At 40.6% G+C, this 14,770-nt stretch overlaps 1 protein-coding gene across 1 annotated transcript in view; it reads left to right on the top strand.

Annotated features, from left to right (window-relative positions):
* RFX8 (regulatory factor X8) overlaps positions 1-12,801 on the top strand; it is a 47,922-nt gene extending 35,121 nt beyond the window's left edge. The window contains exons 10-15 of the mRNA XM_032793957.2: positions 1,720-1,778; positions 4,059-4,215; positions 6,017-6,111; positions 7,104-7,218; positions 9,261-9,553; positions 12,619-12,801. Of these exons, the coding sequence (XP_032649848.2) occupies positions 1,720-1,778; positions 4,059-4,215; positions 6,017-6,111; positions 7,104-7,218; positions 9,261-9,553; positions 12,619-12,795 (896 nt within the window). The 3' untranslated portion in view covers positions 12,796-12,801. The remainder of the gene's footprint in view (positions 1-1,719; positions 1,779-4,058; positions 4,216-6,016; positions 6,112-7,103; positions 7,219-9,260; positions 9,554-12,618) is intronic.
* Positions 12,802-14,770: the final 1,969 nt, after the last annotated feature.

Here is a 14,770-nt window from a genome sequence, read left to right as displayed (position 1 = left end):
ATAGCACCTGGGAGCCCAGACATGTACCAGAGCCCCATTGTGCAAGGTGCTATACAAACACGGAACAAAAAGACAGTCTCTGCCCCAAAGAGCTTGCAATCTAAGACCAGAGACAACAGATGGATACAGACAAACAGATGGGGCAGTACAAGGAAACAACCAGCATTATAAGCAGTGGTCTCAGAACACTGGCAGCCTAACTGTTGTCAATTTTTTGTAGGCCTCACAGCAAAGTACAGTTTTAAGGAGGATTTTGAAGGTGGATAATGAGGTCGCTTTGTGGATGTTTATAGGGAACTTCTCCCAAGCATGGGAGGCAGCATGGCAGAAAGCATATAGGTGTTTGTTAGAAAATTTTAAGAAGTGGGTTATGATGGCCGACATGATGGGTTGATCAGAGTTGGGAGTCAACTTTTCATTACTGAATGAGAGATGTTAGGTAGGGTGGAGATAGGTCATGAAGGGCCTTGAAAGTGAAGAGAAATGGTGTATGTTTGATACGATAGTGGAGAGGGAGTCAGTGAAGGGATGCAAAGAGAGGAGTGACATAGTCAAAGCCTAGGAGAATGATCTTTGCAGCAGCTTTTGAATGAATAGCAACAGGGCAAGGGTGAGGGAGGATGACGTTGCAGTAATTGAGATGCGAGATGATGAGAGCTTGGACATGAGTTTTAGCTGTGTGGATGGATACAAAAGGCTGTATCTTAGAGGTATTATGCAGAAAGAATCTGCAAGACTTAGACATAGCCTGGTGTGAGGACCTAGGAAGAGGTCTGAGTTGAAGATAACACCCAGGTTACTGGACTGAGTGGCAGAGAAGATGGTCGTGTTGACAGTGATTGAAAAAGGAGATAGTGGGAAGAGTTTGGGTGGAGGATTAGAAGCTCTTTTTTGCCATGTTATGCTTGATGGCTGATGGCTATCAGTGTCTGAGAGACAGGCTGAGATTTTGGTTTGGACAGAAAGAGACATGTCTGGAGTAGAGAGGTAGATCTCTGAAATACTCTAGTGCTTCATCATGCCTTGAAATTTGACCAAGAGGGAGGAGAAGGCTTTGTGTCAGGGATGTGCCTTATGCTGTCCCTGTGAAAATCAGACCAAATTTGGCCAAGTTATGATCTTTGAACAATTTCAGTTTGCATATGCTTACTAGATTTATGAGAGATTATCAGCTAAAATCTTTCACTGAGCATGCTCCATTCCCTCACAGCTCCTAGTAGGGTGACCAAATGTCCCAATTTTATAGGGACAGACCCGATTGTCTGCTAACTGCAAGCTTTAGAATGATGGGGCTGAATCCTACAAGTTGCTGAGTACCTCAACTGTCTTTAAAAGCAGCAAAGAATCCTGTGGCACCTTATAGACTAACAGACGTTTCGGAGCATGAGCTTTCGTGGGTGAATACCCACTTCGTCGGATGCATCTGACAAAGTGGGTATTCACCCACGAAAGCTCATGCTCCAAAACGTCTGTTAGTCTATAAGGTGTCACAGGATTCTTTGCTGCTTTTACAGATCCAGACTAACACGGCTACCCCTCTGATACTCAACTGTCTTTGAAGTCAAAGCACTAAATACCTTGCAGGATTAAGCCCTCAGCCTTTCACATTGATCCCTCAGGGGCCCATTTTCTAAATTATAATAAAATCTGTCTTCATAAATGTGCTTTAGAATTTAAAATGCCGATGATAAGAAACATCTGCCTCTTCCTCCTTAACAGAAGTTACTGTGTTTGTAAAAAGACTAAGAAGAAAGACGTATCTTTCTAATATGGCAAAGGTATGTTTCATGTACTTTTTAAAACCAGAACCCATAAACCACAAGGCTTGAACACCTCCCACGTAATAAGCCTGACCTAATTTTTGGTTATGTATTTTATACACTCTTTTTGTAATATAACAACAAAACATTTCTTATGTTTATGCATTGCTACAAGCCATGATTGGGGGACAAATCATGCCTCCTAGGTCCACACACGGAGAGCACTCTCTTTTGCACAGTTTACCACTCTGGATCCTGCAGAAGCCCCTCAAATACAGTCAGGATCCATGCTAGGGGAATCAGTGGAGACTAGCCAACCTTGTACAGGACGGTGGCTGCACATTGTCCTCCCTCAAATCCCAGGAGATGATACAGCCTGAAGTTGTTACATAATAGGTTGCATTTAGTACTCCCCCTCCCCCCATTTCAGGGTGCTGAAGCCATCATGCCTGGGGCAATTTCTGGTAATACAGCTGTAATGAAGCCACACTAGCAGGGAGCTGTGGAGGAGGAGTTAAAGATAGAGTTCAAACTGTTTCAGAGACACAAGGCCTTTGCATGGATCCCTGGGGATCAGTCAGGGGTGGAGACATGCCTGTGCCCTTTTCCACTGGGGTAGGCCATCCTCACCACTCTATCCCCAATAGGACAATCAGCAAGGATCTCTGCAAGCTTGCTTTCACTCATCTTTCCTCCTCAGGGTCACCTTCGATGGGTTTTGTCACGGGAGGGATGATATTGGTCTAAACTGGAAATATAAAATCAGGGGTCGGCAACCTTTGGCACGCGGCTCGCTAGGGTAAGCACCCTGGTGGGACGGGCCAGTTTGTTTACCTGCTGCATTGGCAGGTTCAGCCAATCGCGGCTCCCACTAGCCGCAGTTCTCCGTCCCAGGCCAATAGGGGAGGCAGAAAGCAGCACGGGCGAGGGATGTGCTGGCCACGGCTTCCCAACACCCCCAATGGCCTGGGACATGGCAGGTAAACAAACTGGCCCGGCTCACCAGGGTGCCTACCCTGGTGAGCTGTGTGCCAGAGGTTGCCGACCCCTGTATAAGATCAATGATAGTGTGTGTCTCCCACTCCTTGTTGGCCCCACAGTACTATTCTTCCTAAATAAAATATAAGAAAAACTTCAGCAAGGAGCTGGCTTTTTAACCTCATAACTAGTGTGTTGTATATTTTATAACAAATTGTATTTATTTATGGCTAGACTGCAAGGTGGGCTGCACTTCTCTCCCCTCCTTTGCATGAGCTACCTTTACATTGGGTCTAGATTTGGAGGGATAAAGAGTACTGCACATTTGCTTACTCTACCCCAAGCAGATAGGCAAGGAGTGGGTAGGGAGGAGGAGGAGGGAAATGGGTGGTGTCTCCAATATGCAGACTAACAAAGGTGAGCCAAAATACCAGTGGTAATTACTACCCACCTCTCCACCTTGCCCCCACCCCTCCAGTGCAAGGGGAGTCAGAGCTGCCTCTACCTAAGTCTGGCCTTTCATTTAATTTATTGAAAACCGTATCAGCAGCAAAATAAAAAAGACACAATTTAAAAAACTAAAAATAGATCAAACATTTTTAAAAACCAGATTGCCCCTTTGCACACACACCAGGCCTGTCCCGTGAAGGGACAAGCATTCTCAACTCCCACTGACTGCAGCATGCCTTAAGGGTGCTGAATACCTCAAAAAGGTCAGGCTCACACATCCCTAATCACTATTTCTTATGCACCTTAGAGAACGAGTGCAAGACTCAGGGTGCCTACAACTCCCATTAATTCAAAATTTGTTTATTTAGATTTACTGGGCTTGTTTTGTCACTATCAGTTTTACATTTCAGATCTCAAAGATAGGGCTGCTGTTATATTTTCTGAGCAGGATGTGAAAAACTGCCTGTGAATTTAATTGAGACACACACATCAATGTCCGTTGCCATTGAGGAAAAGTTAGTCCTCATACACCTTTTCATTCTTCAGTTTTTATAAGACTACAATATTCTTTGATATAAGAGCAACAGGCTCACATACTGAAAATTCACCAGGCCAGTTTATTTTATATGGGTCAATATTGTCTGCTCCATTTGCTCAAGAATACAGAATATAGTTGCGAAGTAGATCATCAATTGCTGAACATTCTGTGAGGAAAATCTGAAATGTGCCTAACTAGTGTTTTGGAGACTAGACTGTTTGTGTAATGTCATTAAACTCCGTGTTCTCACTTAACACTAAACAAGGGGTACTTTTTGACACAGAAGGGTTTAACAAAATTAAAGGGACTTCCTTTTTTTTCTTTATCTATAGACAATGAGAATAGTTTTGAACAACAGCAGCAGAGTTACTATTTTAAAATCAGACTTGAATGCCATCATCAACCAGGGAATTGTCGACATTCCTGGAAACCCCTTGCAAAATAAGTTTAGAAATATGGATGAAATGGAAAGTGACATGGAACTCAAATGTAATATTTTTATATCTTTTCTATTCATTGAAGCACTTGGCTCACATGTTATTTAAGCTTTAGCATTTCCCCATGTTTGTTTATTCATGATCTGTCCTAACTGGAAGTGTAGTCTTGCTATAACACTAATTATTGGAACAGGTCCAGTACAATTGAGATTGGTGCATATAACATTATCCCCTACGCATTAAAGGATAAGAATGATAAGCTTTCAATTATGGTTCCATCTTACAGTTTCTCTAGCAGCAGCAGCAGCATTTTTATGTCATTATAACAACGTACTTTGAGCAAAATGTTGACAAATGAGTATATCTATGTTTTATTGTTGTCTTTAATAAAAAAGAATGAAGAATTACATTTTGCATGATCCTGTGTTATTAACCAAATCACACTACATTATATTCAAATGGACAGATTTGAATATTGTACAATGAACAGGACAAAGGTTATTGACCTTGCAATCTGTGTCTTTATACTATGTCATTTATAAACAACAAAATGCAACGTTTCTATGGAGCAATGACATAATACATTTGTCATTATAATGAATAATGATAGGACTATAATGACAAGTTTAATTCTTAGAGTAATGGCTGCCATTTAAATTAGGTCTGGTCTACACTGCGGTGAGGGGGAATCGATCTAAGATACACAACTTCGGCTACAACAATAGCGTAGCCGAAGTCAACGTATCTTAAACCGTCTTACCTCCCATCCTCACGACGTGAGATCGACGGCCACAGCTCCCCCATCAACTCTGCTTCCGTCTCTTGCTCTGGTGGAGTTTCAGAGTCGATGGCAGAGCATTCGGGGATCGATTTATCGCGTCTCAGCGAGAAGCAATAATTCGATCCCTGATAGATCGATCACTACCCATCAATCCGGCGGATAGTGTGGACGTACCCTTGGTGAGAGATGGGCAACTTGATCTACTGGACTGAACATATGACTGGAAAAGAAAATCTTGAGTTTTGTTCCTGGTTCTGCCCCTGACTTGCTATGTGAATTTGGACATTTCATCTCTCTGTGATTCTTTTTCCTAGTTCACAGAGTATTTGTGAGAACTAATTAGATTATGCTTATATAATGCTTTAAAAATCCCAAACACTTTGTAAATGCAAAGTATTATTGCTACTAGAATTAGTGGATTTATTGATTGTTCTTGAACCTTCTTGAAGAAAGGAGACACAGGGACAAATTCTGCTCTCAGTTGTACTGGTATAAACCCAAAGTAACTTTACTTTTGTTACAGAATAATATTGACTTTGGTGTAGATCATAGTATAGCATTTGGCTTAGTGTGTTAATTTTCAAACATTTTGCTTTTGCCACATCTGAACTGAGTTTGGGCAAAGGTGGCTAAATTTTTGATTTCTCAGCAAAATTTCAGAAACTTCTTTTATCATTTGAAAGCAATTGTCTCCACATCAGCAGGTGAAAAAGACAGCTTTGTGAATCAAGTGAAAACTTAAATTAATAATCTGATAGTGTTTACAAGCTCAGTCCCTCCATTCTCCTTTCACATTTGAAATAACCTCTACTCTTAGAGGGCCAGAACCTGCCACCCTTACTCATAGTGAGTAGTCATGTATTACAGTGATGGAAAAGGACATGAACTTGAAGAGAATGGAATTAATTTCAGAGTTAGGTGCCACCCTGCATTAATGGGGGTGTCAAAATCTGGTCCAAAATGTATTAATTATATGTTATGAGCAGTTGTTTAATGTATTTTTTTACATTACTGCTAAAGAGAAGTGTAAACCATATGTTCAACCAATGCATATTCCTTTTATATTTTATAGGCTTGAATAACTTGATTTCCTTGCTGGATACTTCCACAGATGTTAGGGTTTTCCTGAACTGTATGTCTTCAAATCTTCAAGCTTTTGTCATTCAGGTACAAAATTAACTCATTATTTAAAAAAGAAAAAAACAATCATAAGAACATAAGAATGGCCCTACCGGCCAGACAAAAGGTCCATCTAGCTCAGTATCCTGCCTTCTGACAGTGGCCAATGCCAGGTGCCCCAGGGGGAATGAACAGAACAGGTAATCATCAAGTGATCCATTCCCTGTCACCCAGTCCCAGCTTCTGGCAAAATCACACCATTTATCATATGTTTGTCTTTCATGTTACAGTCAAGTCAGTTGTTATCCTGCTTGTCAGTAGTTTGCAGCAGTGGTATTGCATACCAATACTCAGACTAGATTATCAGGATTACATAAATTATGTAACAGAAGAAAGCAATTGTCAGACAAAAATTCCATCTTTGCATGCATCTTGTATAATCACGCAGCTGGGAATGCAAGTATCTGGTCTAACTTCATATCCATGACACATTACCTTCCTTTATAACCTAAAAGCTATAAGAAAAGGCAGATAAGACTGAAAACTATGCTTCATGATTTAGGAGATGCTAAAATCTGAGCAGCTGGTAGAAAAGTGGCTTTTCCTACTGAAATAGCTGTGCCTATGGAAATGGATGTAACTATCTTAATACTGTGCGTACGTCTTCCCTTGCCTCACCAGCCTTTCAGTATTTCCTCCAGTGGTAGATGAGAACTATCAGTAGCTGCAGTGGTGCTGGTAGTTTGGGCTAGCTAGGATAATCATGTAAATTTGAATGGAGTTATGTACTTTTTTTCCCTCCTTCGAAGGAGCAGAGGAAGCCGTACTCCCTGTTAATTAACTATTCCTTGTTAGTTCCTGCTGCGATGTTTTTAAAAGTAATAATAGTCCTTTGAACTTCTATAGCATCTTCCCTGAGAGGATCTCAGGCTGCTAGTACTGGTTTTATTTCTGTGTACAAATTGCTTGTGAAGTCTTCGGTGCTACATGTACATTCTTTACTTGACCTTATCGTGAGTCAAGTCGTTGTCTATTTACAGCCAAGCAAGAATAAAGAAGAGTTTAGAAAATTAGCAGCTAACTTCCAACTGAGATGGAATTTCCTCTTAACTGCAGTAAGCAAGGCTGTGACACTGTGCCATACGGACAGTTTTGGTAAGTGAGAGTTTTTTTCGTGCTCCATGCTGCAATGAACATAGGGCCAGATCTTTGTCCCCTTTGTGTCAGAAAAGTCAGTGCCAATCTCTCTTTGGCATTGACTCCTAAACCTCCAGCAGGCCCTTACTTTAAGGACACTTCAAGGTCTGGTCTCAGTTGCCTTCAGGCATAAGGAAAAGATGACGAAGAGAAGCACTGAGAGGTCTTTAACTATTCTTTTGACTTGCTGTCCAGATCTGATATTTGCTTAAGGAGGGCAATTCTGCAATTCTTGTTTAATTAAAACTCCTTAGCCCATCCTCCTGGGGATTGCACCGACAACTACACTTCTACAAGTGGAAATATGCAGAGACCATCTCAAAGAAGAAAAAATGGTTACCTGCCTTATTCATAGATATTTTTTAAGGCCATAAGGGACTACTGTGATCACCCAGTCTGACTATCTGCATAACACATCGCCACACACTTCCCTGAATTAATTTCTGCTTCAAGTTGAATAGCTGTGATTGAACTAGAGTATATCTTTTAGAAAAACATCCAGTCTTGATTTAGAAATTTCCAGTCATGGAGAGCCCACCACAACACTTGGTAAATTGTTCCAGTGGTTAATTACACTCACTTACAAATTTGCCCCTTATTTCTAGTCTGAATTTGTATAACTTCAACTTCCAGTAATTGGATTTTGTTATACCTTTGCCTGCTAGATAGAAGAGCCCTCTATTATCCAATTTGTGTTTCCCACATCAGTACTTCTGACCAGGGATCAGCAACCTTTGGCCTGCGCCGCTTCCTGCAGCCCTCATTGGCCTAGGATGGCAAACCGTGGCCAGTGGGAGCCACGATCGGCCGAATCTGTGGATGTGACAGGTAAACAAACTGGCCCGGCCCGCCAGAGTGCTTACCCTGGTGGGCCGCGTGCCAAAGGTTGCCGATCCCTGCTCTAGGTTGTGATCTAATCATCTTTTAATCTTCTGTTTGTTAAACTAAGTAGATTGAGTCTCTCACAAAAAGGAATGTTTTCCAATCCTTTAATCATTCTTGTGGCCCCCCTGTGAACTCTCTCCAATTTTTTAACATCCTTCTTGAAGTGGGGAAACCAAAAGTGGACACACTAATCCAGTAGCAGTTGCACCAGTGCGAAATACAGAGGTAATATAACATCCCCTACTCCTCCTCGATATTCCCCTGTTTATACATCCAAGGATCCCATTATTAGCCCTTTTGGCCACAGCATTGCACTGAGAACTGAAGTTCAGCTGACTGTCCACCATAACCCCCAAGTTTTTCAGAGTCATTGCTTCCCAGGGTAATGTCCTCTGTCCCGTAAGTGAGGCCTACATTTTTTGTTCCTAGAGCATAATGCAATAAGAGCAGAGGCGGTTTTCAATTAAAAATTAACAAGTTCCTAGGCACAGCACCTTGATTGAAGATCCTTCTTAGTTTATGCCCATGTAAACTGTTCATTCCTTGTTAAGATTATTATTAATTGCTTATTTAGTGCCAACAATGTGCTTGGTGCGGGAGCAAGCCACAGAAGAAGACTTGGTCTTTGCTGAGTGGGGTTTACAGTCCAGTGAAATCAACAAAGGTCTTTCCATGGGCTTCAATGGGCTTTGGCACAGGCTCCAAGTTAGGCTTTTCAGCGAGCCTCAAACTATATGCAATCAGTAGGATTTTTTGTTTGGGGAGGGCTGGAATTATTAATCAGTGTGAGCAAGGCAACATAGATGATGGGAAGTTGTTAAGCCTTGCAAAAGAAGGAAGATGGACAACCACACTGTGCACATATTGTTAAAATAAGGGGGATCCCCTTTAGTCCATGTTTAAAATCTGTACTTAGTGCATATTCTGCCTGCATGTTGGTGAGCAGGCACACATAGTTCAAGATTTCTTATTCTGTGAGTACTATGCTCCAAATCCTATTAATATAATGATACCATTGGTTTACAAAGGAAGATGTAACTGGTTAGGAAGAGTATTTATATGAAACTCTAAAAACGATGATGTTGCAAGTGATTTTTGTTGTTGTTTAAACCTAGGATCCTGGCATTTGTTTAACTTGCTACTTTTGGAATATGTTATTCACATTCTCCAATCCCATATAGAGGAGGAAGGAGATGGAACTCTCTCAGACATTCAGGAAAACGATTCACCTACCCAGCTAGTTCATGAACCTGTTCACCTTTGGGACAATTTTTCTGCTGAGCAGTTTCGAGCCAGAGCCCCAGAGCCAACTCGGGTAACTCTGACACAGAGCCAGAGTGATGTTAATCTAAACAGCATTATTCTCAGGGTCCTGAGCTGTCTGGTAGATTCAGCCACAGGCAACAAGGTAAAAGTAACAATACATTTGTTTAACAATAAAATAGAATTAATTTTCAAAACGCAACTGCAAGAGATGATGGCGTGTGTGGATGTGTATTGAACATCTAAGAGTCATATAAATAATATTGTACATAAGTAAGAGTTTTCAGATTTATTCTTCATATACTGGCAGCATACATCTTAAATCTTTCTAGAAAGCAGCAGCTAATGGAACTGGACACATGTTAATTGCACTAAGATTCAGACCTAATGTTATATTATAAGGAGTTGTACCCTGACCCCACTCCAGTTCCTTTGCTGCCAACCATATCTCCCAAGATTTATCACCTTATACACGTCTTCAGTGACAAGAGTGGAAAGGTACTGGATTGGGGTCAGGGCCACTGCTTTCGGTCAGCACATGCAGTGCCACTAGTGAGCATCAGCATGGCCTCAGAGTGATATCAGAACCTGCATTCTGTCAGCTTCAGCAGAACACTACACAACCCAGGTATCCCATCTCTACTAGCAGCCAATGGTGTTATGCAACCCCACTCATCTGCCCAGCCCCATTATGCTTGCCACCTTCAACCTCCCGATCCTTACCTTCTCCCTCTACTTTGTCCTTCTCCTTCCCTATGCCTTTCCCCTAAACCACTCTACTCTCCATTTTCCTGCATTTGCCCCCTCTGCTCCTCCTTTCACATACCTCCCTCATCCCTCTCTCGTCACCCCAACTCTACTACTCCGTCAAAAAATAAATCACTTTAGAATGTAGGTTTTGGTATCACTGGATCAGGAGAAACAGGGTCTGTAAAGGTGCTGCTGGTGCTGTGTTCACTACTGCAATTGTTGCAGAAACTGCAAGAGAGCTGGAGCTTATGGAGCTCCACCCCAAGAAGGCCGTAAGAAGGAGTCAACTGATAATGGGGAGCCACATAGTGGTGGGTGATGCTGCCACCTCATATCTCTGGGACAAACAGATTTCTTGACATAACCTTGCCTTCTCCTTGTCTTCACGAAACTCCTCCGTCTCTCCTGTCTGTCCAAAGTGCTGCTGCCAAAATCACCTCCCTCTCTCATCCCTTCAACCATAACACCCCCAATGTGGGTCACTTGCCTGGTTTCCTGTTCCTCTGTATACCAAGGGTAAATTTCTTACCTTTGCACACAAACCCCTACCTTATGCAGCCTCTGCAAATATCTGAGCTGGTCTCCTTCTGCCTTTCCCTTCTTTCCCTTCTGCTCTGCCAACACCAGTCTCCAGACTCTTCATCTTCTTCTCTCACAGGGATCTCCATGCTTTCTTCCAAGCAGCCCGTTATGCTTGGAAAACCTGTTTGTCACACTTCCACCCTCATCTTCTTGAAGTCACTGTTGAAAACACAGTTCTTCTGTGAAGCCTACAAAAAATGAGAGGGAGGATTAGGAAAACAGTCATACATAAAAACCCTTGAATCAGAACCATCAATATGTGTCTATGTCTTACTGATTTCGGAGTAGCAGCTGTGTTAGTCTGTATCCGCGAAAAGAACAAGAGTACTTGTAGCACCTTAGAGACTAATAAATTTGTTTGAGCATAAGTTTTCATGGGCTACAGCCCACTTCATTGGATGCACAGACTGACAGCAAGAAGATATTTATACATACAGAGAACATGAAAAGGTGGAAGTAGCCATACCAACTGTAAGAGGCCAATCAGTTGAAATGAGCTATCATCAGCAGGAGAAAAAAAAGGTCTTACTGAGTAACTCTGTAATATTATTATCACCCTTGTCCTTTCTCCTCTCTCCCATCTCTATCTGTTTATGACCCTTACTTGCTGAATGTAGAAGACTACAATTTTTGACATAGGGGCCACGTTTTTACTTGCTATTTTGAAAGGCACAGCACAGTTCTGAATACATAAACATCATCATTAATAATAATCATCTGGAAAATGGGTAAATATCAAGTTGCTTATTACAGAGCTTGCACTGTCTTTCCCTCAGCACGAGTAATGTTCATTCATCCATAAAACCCCAGCCTACACATTCTATGCTTTCTCTGTTTACCGTTAAAATCTCATTCCGCTGCACACCTGCAGTAGGTTTATCTGCAGAGCACTGTGCGGTAGTCAGTTCTACACCTACATTACATACAATACACTGTAAATCACAGGGAAGAGACCTAAGTATCTTATAACCTCAATGGACAACAATGGCAAATAAGCAAATCAAATGCTTTGATTTGTTAAATGGATAGAAAAAATAAGGAAATAATTAACTGCATTATAGAAATCAATGGTGTGTCCTCATCTCAAATACTCTATCAAAAAGGATACAAATGTGTTAATTAAAATGATTAGAGGCAGGGCAAATACCTGGCCCCAAAGATGTCAATGGTAAGAGTCCTACTGACTTTAACGAGACCAAGATTTCACCCTAACAAGGTATGCCACAGGAGCAAAGATTGAAAGGACTGGGGTTATTTATTTTGAAAAAGAGAAGAATAAGAGGGATATGACAGGGTATATACAATTATATATTATTATACTAAAGGCTAGTCTGGTGATTCTGTTAAACATATCCCACATTATGAAGAGACTTAATTAAATGAAAAGGAAAAAAATTTGGGGGCACAATCCTGCAAGCACCTATGCATATGAATAATCTCACTGAATTCAGCAACACTAATCATATGCATAAAGTTATTCACAGGCATCATAATACCTAATTCTTATACAGTGCTTTGCATCAGTACAGCTCAAAGCACTTCACTGTCTATATTGTAGTTCTATTCACAACACATCTCTGAGGCAGGGAAATACTATTATCCCTATTTTACAGATGGGAAAACTGAGGCACAGAGAGGCTAAGTGACTTGCCCAGGGTCACACAGGAAAGCTGTGGCAGAGAAGGGACTCACTCCTGGGTGTCCTATGTCATACCGTTAGTTCCCTAATCACTGGATCATCCTTCTTCTAAACATAAGTGTTTGCAGGAGCAGGCCCTTGAAACAGATAACAGAAAAGAATTTTATTCAATAATAGGAGGAGCAGATATATAATCTCTCCACAGTGATAATATTTACACTTCTGTATTTTATTTGCAGCTCATCCAAGTCATGTTGGAAGACAAAGCTACTAAAAGTTCAGTTAAACTAAATCTTCCAGTTGGAAAGGAAGCACTTGTTACTCTGAAAGATGGACAGAGATTTATTATTCACACCTGTGATTCACAGCAGAGTTGCACTAGCATTTGTTACAGGGAAATCCAAACAGACTTATAAGAATTGTTTACAGGGGATTTATTGTACTTACCTGTATGCTTAATATAGATTTAAGAAAAATGTTTTATTTTTCTGTGAAATGAAAGGGCTTTTTTCTGTAAATACTAGCTACAGAACTGTGTTAAAAGTATTATTTATTTAAAGTTTTCATGTATTTAACTGTTTGGCTTATTTGGGTAACTATATAAGAAATCCTAACATGGAATGTACCTGCCTGCTTGGTTTTTTTGTTCTTCTCTGTTTCTCATAGCTCTGTCATCAACAATGTTAAAAACCCACCTGAAACCACAATGCCAAAGAAAATCAACAGGAACTATGGAATGGTCTATTAACCTCATCAAAATTCTTCTTTGTGTCTACAATATGGATGCCAGAGTTCAGGCTGCTATTTTGTCTTTGACCTATCCTATTGTGCTAGGCATCTCAATTTATATAGAGCTCAGCTCTAATCTCAGATCCATGGATATGTGTTGCCATGAATCTTGGAAAAATTTGTGCTGAACTTCCCATTTCTGGAGAATACTGTGGAGTCAGTATCTCACACACAATGTTATTAGTTAATACAGAATAGGTCCTATAATATGTAATTGATTTTCCCATATGTCCAACACAAAATTGTCTCAATTTGCTGTCTGACCACAACACAAGCAGAATTATACAGAAAATATTGGGAGATACTGGAAATAAATGTGTATAAATTTTGTGGTTTTCTACAGGATACTAAATTTATATCACACCAGCATTTGCTTTGGGAGACTGACTAGCTGTGATGTGGGCAACACTTGGGAATTAGCTCTTTCAAATAGTTTTAAGAAGCATTAGTACAGGAAGTTGATCCCACCATGTAGAAGGCTACTTGATTAGAGCTCCCCTGACATTCCCTCTTTCTGCTTTTGGAAATCCTCATTTATCTTTCATATGCCTCCAAGTGGTTCTCAGGCCAGCCATTGGGAGGGAACTCAGAAGTGAGGAGAACAGTCTGGATAGCCTGACAAAGGGTCAGGTTGGGGTTATTTGCTAGAGAAAAAGGGGAGGGGTTCATTCTGTTGTGGGGATGAAATTAAAAGTCTGCAGATCTTACATATGTTGGGGAAAGAAGGTGATTGAGGGTCAGAAAAGCAAGCCTTTGTGCCATTGTTTAAGAATATCTCCTATTTTCACCATTTTTGCAGGGGTGCTTGTCAATTAAGATGAAATATTGTAGATCTGTGAGTCTGATAAATAGCACCACATCCCTTACATGAAAAATACTTAATAGTTCAAGTGATTTCAGTTCACTGTTATTTATAAAAATTCATATTTGAGATTAGAAATGCCACGTATTCTCACAAGGCAGTTCATCATGTAATGGAACAGGAGATCTAACTTAAGACCTGAACTGGGACATCCATCCACTCTTCAGAACTGTAAGAGACTAGGACCTATAAAATGTATCTGAGTCTCCAATGACAGGAAAAGTCTCATGAAAATTACACCTCCCTGCCCAGCCTTAAATTTGCCCCTTTTAGTAATTTGCACAAAAAGTTAATAACACATCACTAAGAGAGAGTAAAATTTTATTTCCTTAGCAAAGAGTCTAGTTCCAGTGTGCTATAATGCTAACAGATAGTACACAATTACTTTAAAAAATAAAGCACAAATGTCGAGCTCCAATACTGCACAGATTTATGCCTGAACTTAATAGGACTAATCGTGCATAAAGTTAAACATGTGCTTAATCTTTGCAGGATCAAGGTCTTAGTTGGTAAACATACCAATTAACAAGGGATATATAAACAAACCTAAAAAGGTAGGACAATTTCTGCACTGATCTACACCTTGTAAAATTCCACTAAATCAGAGAGATTACCTGGGATGTAAATCAATAGGAAATTTGGCCTCATGCATTCCATAATCCCAAAGATAACATTTTACCTTTTTTTCATAAAAATTCAGTTAACCTATACTAGCAGAAAATATGTGTGGTATTCTGACA

This window comes from Chelonoidis abingdonii, chromosome 1 (assembly GCF_003597395.2).
Source record: "Chelonoidis abingdonii isolate Lonesome George chromosome 1, CheloAbing_2.0, whole genome shotgun sequence".
NCBI lineage: Eukaryota > Metazoa > Chordata > Testudines > Testudinidae > Chelonoidis > Chelonoidis abingdonii.
The sequence above is the reverse complement of the archived record's forward strand: the minus strand, read 5'-3'. Positions and strand labels throughout refer to the sequence as shown.